Source organism: Larus michahellis, unplaced genomic scaffold, assembly GCF_964199755.1.
Source record: "Larus michahellis unplaced genomic scaffold, bLarMic1.1 SCAFFOLD_117, whole genome shotgun sequence".
NCBI classification, from domain to species: Eukaryota; Metazoa; Chordata; class Aves; order Charadriiformes; family Laridae; genus Larus; species Larus michahellis.
The window spans coordinates 474767-489625 of record NW_027436403.1 but is presented as its reverse complement, the minus strand read 5'-3'; the positions used below and the strand labels follow the sequence as shown (position 1 = coordinate 489625).

At 50.5% G+C, this 14859-nt stretch overlaps 1 protein-coding gene across 1 annotated transcript; it reads right to left on the bottom strand.

Annotated features, from left to right (window-relative positions):
- Positions 1-7246: 7246 nt before the first annotated feature.
- Positions 7247-8107, bottom strand: LOC141737398 (olfactory receptor 6E1-like). Its single transcript, XM_074572088.1, has one exon. It carries the CDS (start codon positions 8105-8107, stop codon positions 7247-7249), a length of 861 nt encoding a protein of 286 aa, XP_074428189.1.
- Positions 8108-14859: the final 6752 nt, after the last annotated feature.

Below are 14859 nucleotides of genomic sequence, written 5' to 3'. Positions count from 1 at the left end.
GGACCACAGCAGCATGCAAACAGTCCTGGAGGGTCCTGGAAGGTCTTGGTCAAGGCACAGCTGCCAGGTTGGTCTACAGTGGTGATAGCCATCTGCATCTTGTACTCTCAAAGAAGGAAGAGCTGGACATGGATGTCAAAACCAGTGTCAACCTTGGCTGTTGTGACCATGAACTTGTGGGGTCTCACCTGGGAAATAGTGGGGTCTCACCTTGGGAAAGCTCCATAGGAAAAGGAAGTATACAAGAGGCTGAGGAAGGATTAAAACAAAAGAGGAATTTAGAAATAAGGGAGGTTTTAGAAAAGCCAGAGCTCCCCTGGACTTCAAGGGCACAAGGACACGGAGTTACTTCTTGAGGAACAGTTAAGGAAGTAAATGTAAATTATTGACCACCACAGAAGTGTGTCACCAGTGTTGAGTAGAGAGGAAGGATCACTTCCCACGACCTGCTGGCACTGCTCTTCCTAACGCAGCCCAGGAGGCTGTGGGCCTGCTTTGCTGCAAGGGCACACTGCTGGCTCTCGGTCAGCTGCTGCTCTACCAGAACACCAAAGGTACTGCTCTGCCAAAGTGTTGAGAAGCTCTCAGTCACTCAGCCCCCAACCTGTACCGGTGCAGGGGACTATTTCTCCCTGTGTCCAGGGCTTGCTTTTACCTTTGCTGAACTTCGTGAGGCTTCTTTTCTGTCCAGTTTTGGGCATGCCAATGATTATCACAGTATGCCTGAATCAAAGGATGTCGATACCATGGACATTTTCAACTACTAGAAAGTTGTTATTTCATGTAAAACCAGTGCTAGCCTTGGGTGTTGTGACCATGAAATAGTGGGGTCTCACCTCCCAAGGAGAAGCATAATAGAAGAATGCAGATGACAGAGCTCAGAGGAGCAGACTTTGGCCTAGTCTTGTGACTTTTTTGTGGGGAGCCCGTGTGAGCAGCACAGAAGGGCAGCAGAGGGTCTGCAGTACAGTGGTCTGCAAGCACAGTGTCTTTCACGTACCAGAGTGTGGTCATACCCATCGTCAGGACAACAAGCAGAGCTATCAGAAGAAGAGCTGGGGGAAACCAGACACTCATGGGGAAGCTCCATAGAAAATAGGAAGCATTCAAAAGGAGGCTGCAAGGATGAAAGCAAAGGAGGACTTGAGGAATATGGTTGGTTTTAGAAAAGCCAGAACTCCCGTAGAGTTGACACTTGCGAGGGACTTGAAGGGCACAACAATGAGCAGTTATTCCTTCAGGAACAGTGAAACAATAAAGAAAGATAATGTGTGGTCATGGCTGAATTTGCAAAGAGTAGGTGTAGATGGGTACGAGGTACTCTTGCCCTGCATCTTCACCAGCAAGGTCTCCCAGTTCCATGTGCGTAAGGGGAAGAACCCCACATGAAATCCAGCAGTGGATGCAGATCAAGTCAGGGGCTACATAGGTAAGGTCAACCTTTGGTCGTCCATTGGACCAGATGGGATGAATCCAAGGATGTTGAGAGACCAGGCTGATGTCAGAGCAGGGCTGCTCTGATCTATTTTGGATCATTTTGTGTGGCTGGGCAGCAGCTCTGTGGAAATGGCCCTGGGGCTCCTTGAGTTTTATCAGGCCAAACAAGAGCCAGCAGCAAAGGCGGCCAACAGCATCTGAGGCCGTACGAGCAGGAGAACAGCCAGGAGAAGTGATTATCCTGCTCTGCTCAGCACCTTTTACACCACACCCTGCCCAGTGACAGTGAGACAAGGGCAAACAGGAACCAGCTCAATGGAGGGCCACCAAGGTGGTAACCCTGCCATTGTCCTTCAAGTGTTTGTGTGATTTCCCTAACAGCAGCAGCATGTACCACAACAAAGAAACACTAAAGCAACAATATCATTGATCTGCCTAAATAGAAATACCTGCACTGGAGCAGTCTACATCTGTGGTAGCCCCTCTGGGCAATGACAGTGGAATCAAAGAATCACAGCATCACAGAACAGTAGGGGTTGGAAGGTTTGAAGAGCTAAGACCTGTTCAGATGATGTTTAGACTTCTGTGACACTGACTGTGAACACATTCATGAGAGGCCTTTACCCTATTCACAACCAGTAACCTGAAGCCCTACGGCTACTGCTAAATGAAGGTAATCGGGTAGAAAACACCGAGGGAAATGAGCAAGACAAATTGTAGCAGGGCTGAGCAGAGAGGAAGGATCACCTCCACCGACCTGCTGGCAGTGCTCTTCCTAGTGCAGCCCAGAAAGCCTTTGGCCACCTTTGCTGCAAAGGTGCAAAGCCTGGAGAAGAGAAGGCTTTGGGGAGACCTAATATCAGCCTTCCCACATCTTCTTGGCTTTCACCATGAAAATCCATCCAGGCTCTTCACTATTGTGGGTGATGGGAGGATGAGGGCCAATGGCATCAGCTGAAACAAATGAGCAAAACTTTCTCTCTGTCAGGACAGGCAATCACTGGAGAAGATTTCCCAGAGAGCTTGTGTCATCTCCACCCTTGGAGATTTTCAATCCCAAAATGAAGGAAGCCCTGAGCAACCTGGTCTGACCTGACAGCTGGCCCTGCTGTGAGCAGGAGGGTCGTCTAGAGATCTCCTCACCTTCCTTCCAGCATGAATGATTCTGTGTTTCAATCCACCATCTTTCCTACATGAGGGGAGGGAAATCAGTCAGGTTCCTAGTGACCACAGAAGTCAACCAGAAAATCCCGTCAGATGATCTCGGACTTTCTTGTCCCACTCCAGGCATAGTTACTCAGGTGCAGGGCTGCAAACAGCCCTGATCCTTTCCATTGCTTCACCATTTCTTTTTCCCTCTTTTCCCACTCACAAGTTCTTCCCCTTGACCATCCTTGTACCCTCCCATGCAAATAGCCCACCTCTATTTACCCTTTCCTCCATGGTCCTAGTTTGGCTTCCTTTGTACTTCCATTTGGCGTTTCTGAGCTTTTCACCATGGGAATGTGTACCTTGGTGAACAATGCCATTGATCAAGTGCCTACCTTTTATATCACAGGACACAGTAGTGTCCTGCGATTCCTCATGCTGCTATCTTGTCAGAGGCACCACATGTCAGGGAGAGCCATCTGCACGCACACATGACCGACTGGCCCAATGGAGCTTCATTCCTGGGGGACCCTGGAAAACTCTGGGATTCAGCAAATAGAAAGCTCACATAGTTTTACAAGGAGAAGTGGCCAGGCCTTTCCTGGGGCAGGATTACCCCACAGATGAGGGCATGCTGTGACCTGACTGGCCGAGGACTGGCCCCGAGGAGAAGGGCCTGGGCATTACGAGGGATGCAACTTTAGCCAGTGGCACATGCGGACCGTGAACTGGACTAGCTGCACACAGGGCTGTATTAGGGGGCACACGGCCACCCAGACAAGGCATTTATCAGCCCCCTTGACCCAGCACTGGTGTGGCCACAGCTGGACTCGTGTGCCTGTGTGTGGGGCTCTCTGTTCTGAAGGAAGGAGGAGGAACTGGAGAAGCTCCAAAGGACATCGGGGTTTGGGGCCTGTGTGGAGAAGCTGAGGGAGCTGGGCTTCTGTACCTTTTGAAGTGGAGGCCCAGGGCTCTCTAGCAGTAGCCCGCACCTGCTTGAAGGGTGGCTTCAGAGATGGTGGAGCTTTTCCTGGTAGGGGGAAGAGAAGGAAACCTCAACAAAGTGCAGCTTGGAAGGTTCGGACTGCATGTGAGAAAAAAGAAATCTCACTCAAATGGTTGTACTGTGGTGCAAGAGGTCACCCAGAGGGAGTCTGGATCAGCCCATGGCTTTGTGTTTCAAGGAACAGCCAGTGAGAGTGGAGAGACATCAGTACAGATATGGAAATGCCGGGGTGAGAGCGATGTGGGAAAGCATCATGGGTGTCTGCAGCCTGCAAGGAAAGAGGTGCAGGCATGGGACAGTGATGGTCAGCCTGCAGCAGAGATGGCCCAGGGCTCTGGCAAGGCTAAAAAGCCCAACAGCACCAAGGTCTTTGTCCCCTTGGCTATGGCAGTTGCCTCTGCCACCGAGGCACACCAGAAGAAACTTTATTTTGAGGCTCTGGACTTGGTTTCTTCTTCACCATCACATGGGGGAGCCTTTAGGTGTTGCACAGTTTCCCTACACTTGGCCTTGCTCACCCTCACACCCCACTGCCCCCAGGAAGAGCCCTGAGCCACACCTGAGGGGCAGGATCTGCCTTCCCAGGGCCTGAGGGTCAGGTTTGGCCTTGCTGCTTCATCAAACACAGGAACAGTTTTCTCAGCATTACAGCCACCTGCGCTGTGCCTTTGCCTACCTGCAATCACAGCCTCCAGCTATCTCCTCTAACGAGTCCATGGGGATACTTTGTCAGCAGTGGCCCTCAGTGGGACCCATTAATGATTCCAGGTACTTTGAGTTTTCCTTCTGACTCCTTGAGCAGTTTTTTCAATCTTCTCTCAGTATCTGAGGTGCATGGCCTCAGAGCTAAATCCACCACGGGGCTCATTAAAGTACAGAAAGCCCTAACGAGCTATCTCTCTTCCTTCAATTTCCTTCAAGTCTTCAATACTTCTACAGCTAATTGGAGTTTTTTTCATAGTGTAGTTAAGAAGGAAGATTTCAAAGAGAACCTAATAATTTTTTTTTTATTATTAATATTTTAAATTTATTTTTCAGGTTAGAGAAGGGATGATAGAAGTCTTCTGCAATTGATATTGATCCAGAGGGTCTCCTCAGGAGGTCTGGATGGCTAGGAAAAGCAGTCCCTTGAGGTGACACTGTATGGACATCCTTGCTCCTCACCCCCACAACCCCACCATCTCTCTCATTGGCCAGCTGGGATTTACATCACTTGTCCTTCCATCAGACTTCTCCACTGATCTCTGCAGCTGGATGTTACAGCTCCATTGCACCAGCTCCCACCCGATCTCCCTAGAGACCTGGCTGCACCCAGGCACAGAAGGATTTTTCCACTTTGCAAGCAAAGATAAGTAAAGAATAATCATGTTTGATAAACACTAAAACACCCTCTGCAGCCATATGCCAAGTACAGGCTGCCTCTAATGAGGTTGCTTTTCTACGAGGGATAATCTTATGAGAAATAGGTACAAACAGATAGGTATAAAGAGTTGGCCACAGGAGACAATTAGACTGAAGGACAGGGAAACTTTTACCTACGTGAAGCTCGAAGCAGCAGCTGGATGAGTGACAGGGACCTGAATGAACAAAGAGTAAGAGAAGGAGAAAACGGGAGTATAACTGAAAAGGCCTTTGTCTAGACAGTCTGCACCAGAAAAGATGACTTTAGAAGTGGTCATTGTATCAGGACAGGAGAAAACATATGAAAGATTAGAGAAATTAAGTACACCGTATAACAGGCAGAATAGTGGTAATGAAGTTACAGGGGAAGATTGAGATTTCTTTGGAATATCCTTTTTGACATGTCATGGGCTTGGTAGAGGTCTCTTGTGAGAGAGAACAAGCCAATGTTGCACCCAACTCTGAAAGAAACCAAAAGGGCAACTCCGGGAACTACAGGCTGTACCAGCTCAGTTTGGTGAGGAGCAAACCATCGATATCTCTTGGGTGATATTTCTGGGCACCTAAAAGAGAAGACCATGTCCAAAAGCAGCAAGCCTGGACTTTCAAGGAGCGAGTAACATCGTTTGTGCATGAGGGGAGAAGAGTGGATGTCGTTCACTTAAACTTCAGCAAGTTTTTTGACATGATCTCTCTTGTACTCAAGTGAGGACAGTACAGTCTGGAAGGGCAGACAAACGGATGGTAAAACACCAGTTGGATGATGAGGCTGGGAGAGCAATGGTGAAGGGCTCATACCCTACCTGGAGGCCACTGGGACATACTGGGGGACTATGGGGCAGCACAGGAAGCTCTCCTGGGCCCTGTTCAGTTTAGCACCTGTATCCATGACCCAAAGGAGGTAACTCCCACCATGTTAAACAAGAACAAAGGCTGCATTCTGCACCTGGGATGAGATAATGCTGGACACAATACAGACTGGCAGAGGAGTGGCTAGAAAGCAGCCCTGCAGAGAGGGATCTGGGGGCGCTGGTCGACAGCAGGCTCGATGGGAGTCAGCAGTGTGCCCTGGCAGCCACGGGGGCAAACTGCATCCTGGGGTGCGTCACACACGGTATAAGCAGCTGGTGGTTATCCCACTGTATTCAGCGCTGATGCGACCTCAACCTTGAGCTCTGTGTGCAGTTCTGGGCCCCACAATGTAAGAAGGCTGTGAAGGTACCCAAATGTGTCCAGAGGAGGGCAACAAAGCTGGGGAAAGGGCTGGAAGGCATGTCCTGTGAGGAGTGGCTGAGGACTCTGGGTTTGTTCAGTTTAGAGAAAAGAAGGCTGAGGGGCGACCTCATTGCTCTCTACAGGGTCCTGAGGAGGGGAAGTAGAGAGGGAGGTGCTGAGCTCTTCTTCCTCATACCCAGTGATAGGACGCACGGGATGCTTTGTCAGGAGAGGTTTAGACTGGACAGAAGGCAGCAATTCTTTCCCAAAAGGGTGGTCAAACACTGGAACAGGCTTCCTAGAGAGGCGGTCGATGCCTTGTGTTTAAGTGTTTAAGAGGCCCATTTGTGTTTAAAACGTGTTTGGACAATGCCCTAAATAACATGATTTTTCTTTTGGTCAGCCCTGAAGTGCTCAGGTATTTGGACTAAATGATCATTGTAGGTCCCTTCCAACTGAACGATTCTATTCTATTCTATTCTATTCTATTCTATTCTATTCTATTCTATTCTATTCTATTCTATATATACACCTGTAGAGGGTGGATCCCTCCAGAAGCTCTGCTTGGAAACTCAGCCCCTGGATACCAGCCTACCCAGTTGCAGCCACAGCTCCATTCCAGATGCTGGTACAGACCACCCCAGTCACACTCACACACATGCACATGAACTCTTAAGTCCAGTCACTCCAGTCTCTCTGGTTCTGGCACTAATGGCATATGGGCTGTCTGATCTCCTGGTCCTGCTCCGGCTGGTGCACTCACACCACCGTGCTCACGCGTTCACACAGAAGATTCACTCACATGGAAAAGAGTTAGAAGTTTAATGAGAAGACAGGACAGACTGCACTGGTCGTGTCCTCCCCTAAACTTGCCATAATAAGTGGGACAAGGTGTTCATTCCTCAGGAGCCTGTAATTTGGGTTCCCATCTGCCACTGTGCCTTTGTGCTCTTCTTGGTTTCTGGAGATGGGTTCCAGGTGGTTCTCCTGTGATGGGTCTGGGAGCAGATGGGCAGGGCATTAACATTTGATAGCAGATCATGGGAATTGCTGTCCAGAAATGCATCGTGATAAGGCAAAAAGCTTTATTGTTACACGGGCAATGGCTTCATTCCGGGCCAGTATCACGGTCTTGTTTCTTAGACTATAAATGAACGGATTTAAGAATGGGTACAGGACAGTGTTTAGCAAAGCTACCATTCCGTTTGCCTGCGAGGAAACGTGTTCTGAAGGATGCACATAGAGAGCAATGCAGCGTGCATAGGCAATGGCCAAGGTGGTGAGATGGGAAGAACATGTAGTGAAAGCTTTTTTCCTCCCAGAGGCTCCTGGAAGGTGTAGAAGACAGAAAAGGATGCCTGTGTAAAATGCCAGAGTTAAACATAAGGAACCCAGCATGACAAATGATAATAAAATAGAGTCCATTTTCCCAAGCAGGCTGGTGTCAGAGCAGGACAATTTGAACAAGGGGGAGCTGTCGCAAAACAAATGGTGGATCTTGTTTGAGCCCCAGAAAGTCAGCTTGTAGAGGAGGACCAGAGAGTAACTCAAGAGTGTGGTGCCCATGACCCACGCAGCAACAACCAGGTGGATGCAGAGCTGAGGCTTCATGATGGCAGCATAACGCAAACGCTGGCAGATGGCAACGTAGCGGTCAAAGGACAGGACAACAAGTAGAACAATCTCTGTAGTGCCCAGGGCAAAACAGAAATAGGATTGGGCAAAGCAGCTGCTTAGTGAGATTGTTCTCCTACCAGAACCCAGGATCACAGGCAATTTGGTGCTTGTGGAGGATGTAAACCAGATTTCCAGGAAGGACAGATTGCTGATGAAAAAGTACAGGGGGGGTTGCAGGCGGTGACCCACGCGCACAAGGAAAATGATGGTTGCGTTCCCCATCACTGTTGTCAGGTATATGAGCAGAAGGACCAGAGAGAGAAATAGCTGTAGTCTTTGATCAATCTAATCTAATTAGATCAATTAGATATTCACAAGTCCATGGGCCCCGATGGGATGCACCCGAGAGTGCTGAAGGAGCTGGGGGAAGGCATTGCTGGGCCGCTCTCCATCATCTTTGAAAGGTCCTGGAGAACAGGCGAGGTGCCTGAGGACTGGAGGAAAGCCAACGTCACTCCAGTTTTAACAAAAGGCAAGAAGGAGGAGCCGGGGAACTACAAGCCAGTCAGCGTCACCTCCATCCCTGGAAAGATGATGGAACAGCTCGTTCTGGGCGTCATCTCAAGGCATGTGGAGGAAAAGAAAGCTATCAGAAGTACTCAACATGGATTGACCAAGGGGAAATCATGTGTGACTAATCTGATAGCCTTCTATGATGGCATGACTGGATGGATAGATGAGGGGAGGGTGGTAGATGTGGTCTACCTTGACTTGAGTAAGGCGTTTGACACGGTCTCCCACAGCATCCTCATAGGGAAGCTTAGGAAGAGTGGACTTGATGAATGGACAGTAAGGTGGACAGATAACTGGTTGAAAGACAGAGCTCAGAGGGTCATGATTAGGGGCACAGGGTCTAGTTGGAGGTCAGTGACGAGTGGTGTTCCCCAGGGGTCAGTACTGGCTCCAGTCCTCTTCAATATATTCATCAATGACCTGGATGAGGGGATAGAGTGCACCCTCAGCAAGTTTGCCGATGACACAAAGCTGAGGGGCGTGCCTGACACACCGGAAGGCTGTGCCGCCATCCAGAGAGACCTGGACTGGTTGGAGATCTGGACAGAGAGGAACCTTATGAGATTCAACAAGGGCAAGTGTAGGGTGCTGCACCTCGGGAGGAATAACCCCATGCACCAGGACAGGTTGGGTGCTGACCTGCTGGAGAGCAGCTCAGTGGAAAGAGACCTGGGAGTCCAGGTGGACAACAGGATGACCATGAGCCAGCAATGTGCCCTCGTGGCCAAGAAGGCCAATGGCATCCTGGGCTGCATCAAGAGGAGTGTGGCCAGCAGGTGGCGGGAGGTCATCCTCCCCCTCTACTCTGCCTTGGTGAGGCCACACCTGGAGTACTGTGTCCAGTTCTGGGCTCCCCAGTTCAAGAGGGACAGGGAACTGCTGGATAGGGTGCAGCAGAGAGCTACCAAGATGCTGAGGGGACTCAAACACCTCTCTTATGAAGAAAGGCTGAGGGATTTGGGTCTCTTCAGTCTGGAAAAAAGACGGCTGAGGGGGGACCTTATCAACAATTATAAATAATTAAAGGATGTGCGTAAGGAGGATGGGGCCAGGCTCTTTTCAGTGGTGCCCGGGGACAGGACAAGAGGTAATGAGCACAAACTTGAGCATAGGAAGTTCCAGCTAAACATGAGGAGGAACTTCTTGACTTTGAGGGCGGCAGAGCCTGTGGACAGGCTGCCCAGAGAGGTGGTAAAGTCTCCAACTCTGGAGACATTCAAAACCCACCTGGATGCGTTCCTGTGCAACCTGCTCTGGGTGACCCTGCTCTGGCAGGCGGGTTGGACTAGATGATCTCCAGAGGTCCCTTCCAACCCTATGATTCTATGATTCTATGAAACCCACTTTCCATGCTATGGAATTTCATTTCAGTGCTGCATGTTCATTTGGGTTAAAACGAACACAAACAAACCTAGAAAAAAACACGCTGGGCTAGTTTTTTGGAGAGGCAGTTTCAAAGTGGCAAAGCAGTTCAATACATAAATATTGAGAGCCAAGTTCACATTTCCAGCAAGGGGAAATGTCCCAATTTGCTAATTAAACTCTTTGGTCCATCCTGCCTGGAGTTGTACAGCAGTTGTGTCACACAGTAGCCAGTGTCAGAGGGAAGAGGGAGGCAGCGGGAACTGGAATGGTTTGGGCTCAAATGGAACTCAGACCCTGAGCTGGCAGGACAACACTGGCCGCAGTCGGACACAGGTTCCCTGAGACGACTGTGAGCTCAGACCATGGGCGTGGAGGATGCACAAACCTCTTGAAGTCCCATCTCGGCAGGGGAAGAGGAAGGGTTTGTGAGAGACATGGGCATGCAGGGAAAGAGCAGTGTGTGCATAGCAATGAGCGTGTGAAAGGCCGGAGAAGGACCTGAAATAGCAAGGGGTGTCATGCTGAAATGTCAGAGGTTGAATTTTCACTCTGAGGCAGCAGAATGAGGAGGATACGCACTTCAGCGCTGGGTTGTGGAGCTAAATAGAGGATTCTAGCATGTCTGGGGCTTGCAAATCTTGGGGGATAAATGAGCATTGACAAGGCTTTTGGAAGAAACCAAATAGTTTGGAGGGGACTCACAGGAACTGGCAAATCCTCATAAATCCACAGCTTTTTTTTGTAGCTAAAGAACCTGGCACAGGCATGGGACAGTGTAGCTGCAGTGGGCATGGTTTTGGGCCTTGACACCCCAACAGACCTGAGTAGGCTTCTGCCTCTTCCACTGAGACCCATGAGAAGGCACGAGTTCCTTAAAGCTCCAGCACCTCGTTGCCTCCTCACCCACCCGCCACAGAGCCTGCAAAGTGTCCTCCTGCTGACCAGTACCCGGCTTCACACACTCACACATTACACAGAGCCCTGAGCATTCCAAGAGGGAAAGGAGCTCCCTCCCCAAAGGATGGGGGTCAGGGCTTGGCCATCCTGCTTGGGGAAGCAAATCAAGGGCTTTCACAATGACTTCCACGTTTAAATTTCTTCCTGTAGCAAGTGTCTCTGACATCCTTTCCTGCTTCACCAGCCCCCAGGGACAGGAACTTTGTCTGCTCATTCCCCCCTCGGTCTCTTCAGAGGCAGAGATCAGCAGGGCCTGCTAACACCCCCAGAAACCTGGAGGTTTGCTTCTGACTTTTACTTCTGCGGGGGCTTGCTCAGTCTTTCAGGATCTGCAGTGCAGGAGCTCGGCACCAGAGGGCTCATTAACACGCCAAACGCCCTAAGGAGCCAGCTCTGAGCCTAATTCTCCTTTAGTCTTCCATTCTTATGGGGTTCATGAGAGAGGTGTCAGGAGTGGAGTCAAAGTGAAAAGATGCCAAAGCCAAGAGCCCAAGTGAATGAAATACTGGATTTTCAATAGCCAGTTCTGCATTAACACAGTGCTGCAGCTGGGTTACAGCACTGTCCTCTTTCTGAGGAATTTGAAAAGTCACAGAATCACCGAATGATAAGGGTTGGAAGGGACCTTGGGAGATCGTCTAGTCCAACCCCCCTGCCAGAGCAGGGTCACCTAGAGCAGGTGAAAGTCTTCCCTACAGAAGTCTTCTCTAGGTGCTGATCCCAATGATACCACCTCATGTTATGTACGGCTCCATCCTCCTTCTGCAGAGCTTCATTGATGGGCAGTTTTCCTGTTTCTTTCATGGTGGTTAGCCTTCCCTGCCTTTTTGTATTGTATGCATATCAAATAGTGTCAGAAGCAACACATTTGTCCTCCACACCTTCACCCATTTCCGGCTGCAGTCTGAGATATTTCCCCTCTTGGAGCAGACATTGTGCAAAGCCGCTCCATGTAGGGAAACCCACTTTAGTGCTGCATATTCGTTTGGGTTAGAGAGAAGCACCAAAGAGAAACGAAAGACTGTTTCTTCTGTCAGTGAAGAGAAAGACTACGAGCCAGCAGTTTGCCCAGGTGGCCAAGAAGGCCAAAAGCATCCTGGCCTTTACCAGGAACAGTGTGGTGAGTTGGACCATGGAAGTGATCGTCCCCCTTGTGCTGGGCACTGGTGAGGCCCCACCTGGAGTGCTGTGTCCAGTTTTAGGCCCCTCACTACAGGAAAGACATTGTGGGGCTGGAGCGGGTCCAGAGAAGGGCAAGGGAGCTGGCGAGGGGTCTGGAGCACAAGTCTTGTGAGGAGCGTCTGAGGGAAATGGGGATGTTCAGCGTGGAGAAAAGGAGGCTGAGGGGAGACCTTCTTGCTCTCTGCAACTCCCTGAAAGGAGGGTGTAGAGAGGTGGGGGTCGGTCTCTTCTCCCAACTAACAAGTGATAGGACAAGAGGAAATGGCCTCAAGTTGCGCCACAGGATGCTTAGACTGGATATTAGGAAATTAGGAAGCACTGAAAGGGTTATCAAATATTGGAACAGGCTGCCCAGGGAAGTGGTGGAATCCCCATCCCTGGAGGTATTTCCAATTAGACGGGTCGACGTAGTGCTTAGCAACATGGTTCAGTGATGGTTTCTGTCAGTGCTAGGTTGATGGTTGGACTTGCTGATCTGAAAGGTCCCTTCCAACCTAGACAATTCTATGGTACTGTGACCCCCCAGTTTCTCTAGGAGGTGGTCTGGGCTACCTTTTTCTTCCAGTACCCAAGTTGCAGATGTTGTGGTCCCTCTAGTGTCCAGTCCAAAATTAGGCCCCCGCAGGCGTATTCTACTTTCTGGTTTCTCTGGTGTTTGCTTGTGGGTAAACCACTAACATACGCACCAATGTTATATGCGTATGCACCATTATCACCAGTTGCTGGCCCCCCAACGTTCAAAAGGTCTGATGACTTGTGGTTCCCACTCCAGTGTCTGGCACTTGAACCTCCATCTGTGCAGAGAGAGCAGAGATCTCCCTCGCCCCACAAATCTCTTCGAAAAGGAGGTATTAAGAAAACAGGACAGGCTGTGGTGATCGGTTGTGGGGCACAGCCAGGGAAGTGTCCTCACCAGCCACCTGTTTACACATGACCATCTCATTTCATCCCTTTTCTCTCTGTTTTCCCATGCTTCTTCCTCCACAAACCTCCTTGATCCCAACCTTTCCCTTCCTTTGGTCCTTTCCTAGAAATCCCACGGCAAGTCTTGCACAATCCAAAAATGTGCTTTCTGCCTTCCCAGCACGAGTGTCAGACCTCTGATGCAGAAACCCCCCTCCTCAGTTGGATGAATCAAAGAATCTTAGAATGGTTGTGCTTGGAAAAGTCCTAAACAATCATCTAGTCCAACCCCCCTGCCATGGGCAGGGACATCTTTCATTAGTTCTAGTTGCTCAAAGCTCCTGACCTTGGATACTTCCAGGGATGGGGCATCCACCACTGCTCTGGGCAACCTGTTCCAGGGTCTCGCCACACTCATCATAAAGCATTTCTTCCTTATGTCCAATCGAAATCTACCATCATTCAGTTTAAAGCCATTGTCCCTTGTTCTGCTGTTACAGGCCTTGGTAAAAAGTCTCCCTCCATCTTTCTTGGCCTATGACCACTATGTTTTCATCTGCAAACAGCGTGGAGAGAGCCCAGAGATCTCCCAAGATGGGGTTTGGAGGCCTCAAGCACTTGAGCAGTATCAGGAGGCTGAGGGCCCTGGGCACAGTGGTGTGGAGACTGAGGACAGTACAGGAGAAGCCTGAGCGTGCTTGAAGGGTGCTTTCAGAGCTGGTGGAGCTTTTCTCTGTAGTGGAAAACAGCATGAGAAAGAAATAATGCCCCAACATGCAGCTGGGGAGGTGCAGACTGGACACAAGGAGAAAGAAATGTCACCCCAAGGGCAATGCTGTGGTGCAACACGACACCCAGAAGGAGCCTGGATCAGCCTAAGGCTTTGCGTTTCAAGGAAGAGCCAGGGAGGATGGAGAGATCTGAGCAAAGGAAGGTGAGAGCAAGGTGGGGCAGCCGGGTGGATGACTACAGCCTGCAGGGAAAGAGGCAGAGGTGATGGGACACCGTAGGACAGCCTGTGGTGGAGATGACAGAGGGATGTGGCAAAGCTGAAAGGCCCCTGACAGAGCCAACCTCTTCATGCCTTGGGCTATGGCTGTTGTCCTGACGCCTATGAGGAGACAACCAGTCCTTCCAGCACTGGGGTCTCATTGCCTCCTTGTCCATACTCAGGAGACTGGGTGGTGTCGTACCATAGCCCTGTCCTTGGCATTGCACATCTCCACATCCCACTGTGCCAGGAAGAGCCCTGAGGAATGAGTGAGGGACAGGATCTCCCTTCCTGGGGGCTGGGGGTCGTGCCTTGGCCCTTTAGGTGATGGGGTCAGGGCTTGGCCCTTTGCGCTAATGAAACACATCCAGGTTTACTCAGCATCAGACCTTCAGCCTGCTTTTCCTGACCTGTCATCACTGCCTCCAGGTTTCTGCGCTAACCAGACCCTGGGGACAATGTCTTAGTGGTGTCCCTCAGTGGGACCCATTAATACTACAAGAAACTTTGGAGTTTGAATTTGACTTTGACTCCTTGAGAGGTTTCTTCAACTTCCTCTCAGCGACTGAAGTTCATGGACTTGGCATCAAACCCACCAGAGGGGTCATTAAAAGGCCTTGGGCTGGTCCTCTGCTGCTGAGCTGGGCTGGGCTCCTGGCATGGAGGGAGCTCATGGCAAGCGGGCAGCGCTGCAGAGAGACGGCTCTGCCCAGGAGCAGCTCCTCTGCCAAGCGCAGCAGGGCTGAGGGCACTGCCAGGGTGTCTCAGGGAGATGAGCGAGGCAGAGAGAGAGCTTAAAGCTGTCAGGATTGGGAGGACGACTGAGAGCTCACTGGAGCAGAAATCTTTGCGGCCCTTGACAGGGTGAGTCTCTGGGTGCAGGGCAATGCAGGTGGAGTTCCTGGAGGCATCTCCTAAAGCTGGCACAGCCACAGCTTCTGGGATCTGTAAGGGGGCAGAGGGGGCTGGTGTGAAATGTGAATAGCTGATAAGCTGGGTGTGCAGCCAGGGGTGCCCAGGGCTGTCTTTCAGAGCACGGTCCCTGCATCCCATGGGTCTGTGT

Bases quoted from the DNA above. Each gene is read 5' to 3' on its own strand.
- LOC141737398 (XM_074572088.1), bottom strand. From the start codon at position 8,107: ATGGGGAACGCAACCATCATTTTCCTTGTGCGCGTGGGTCACCGCCTG.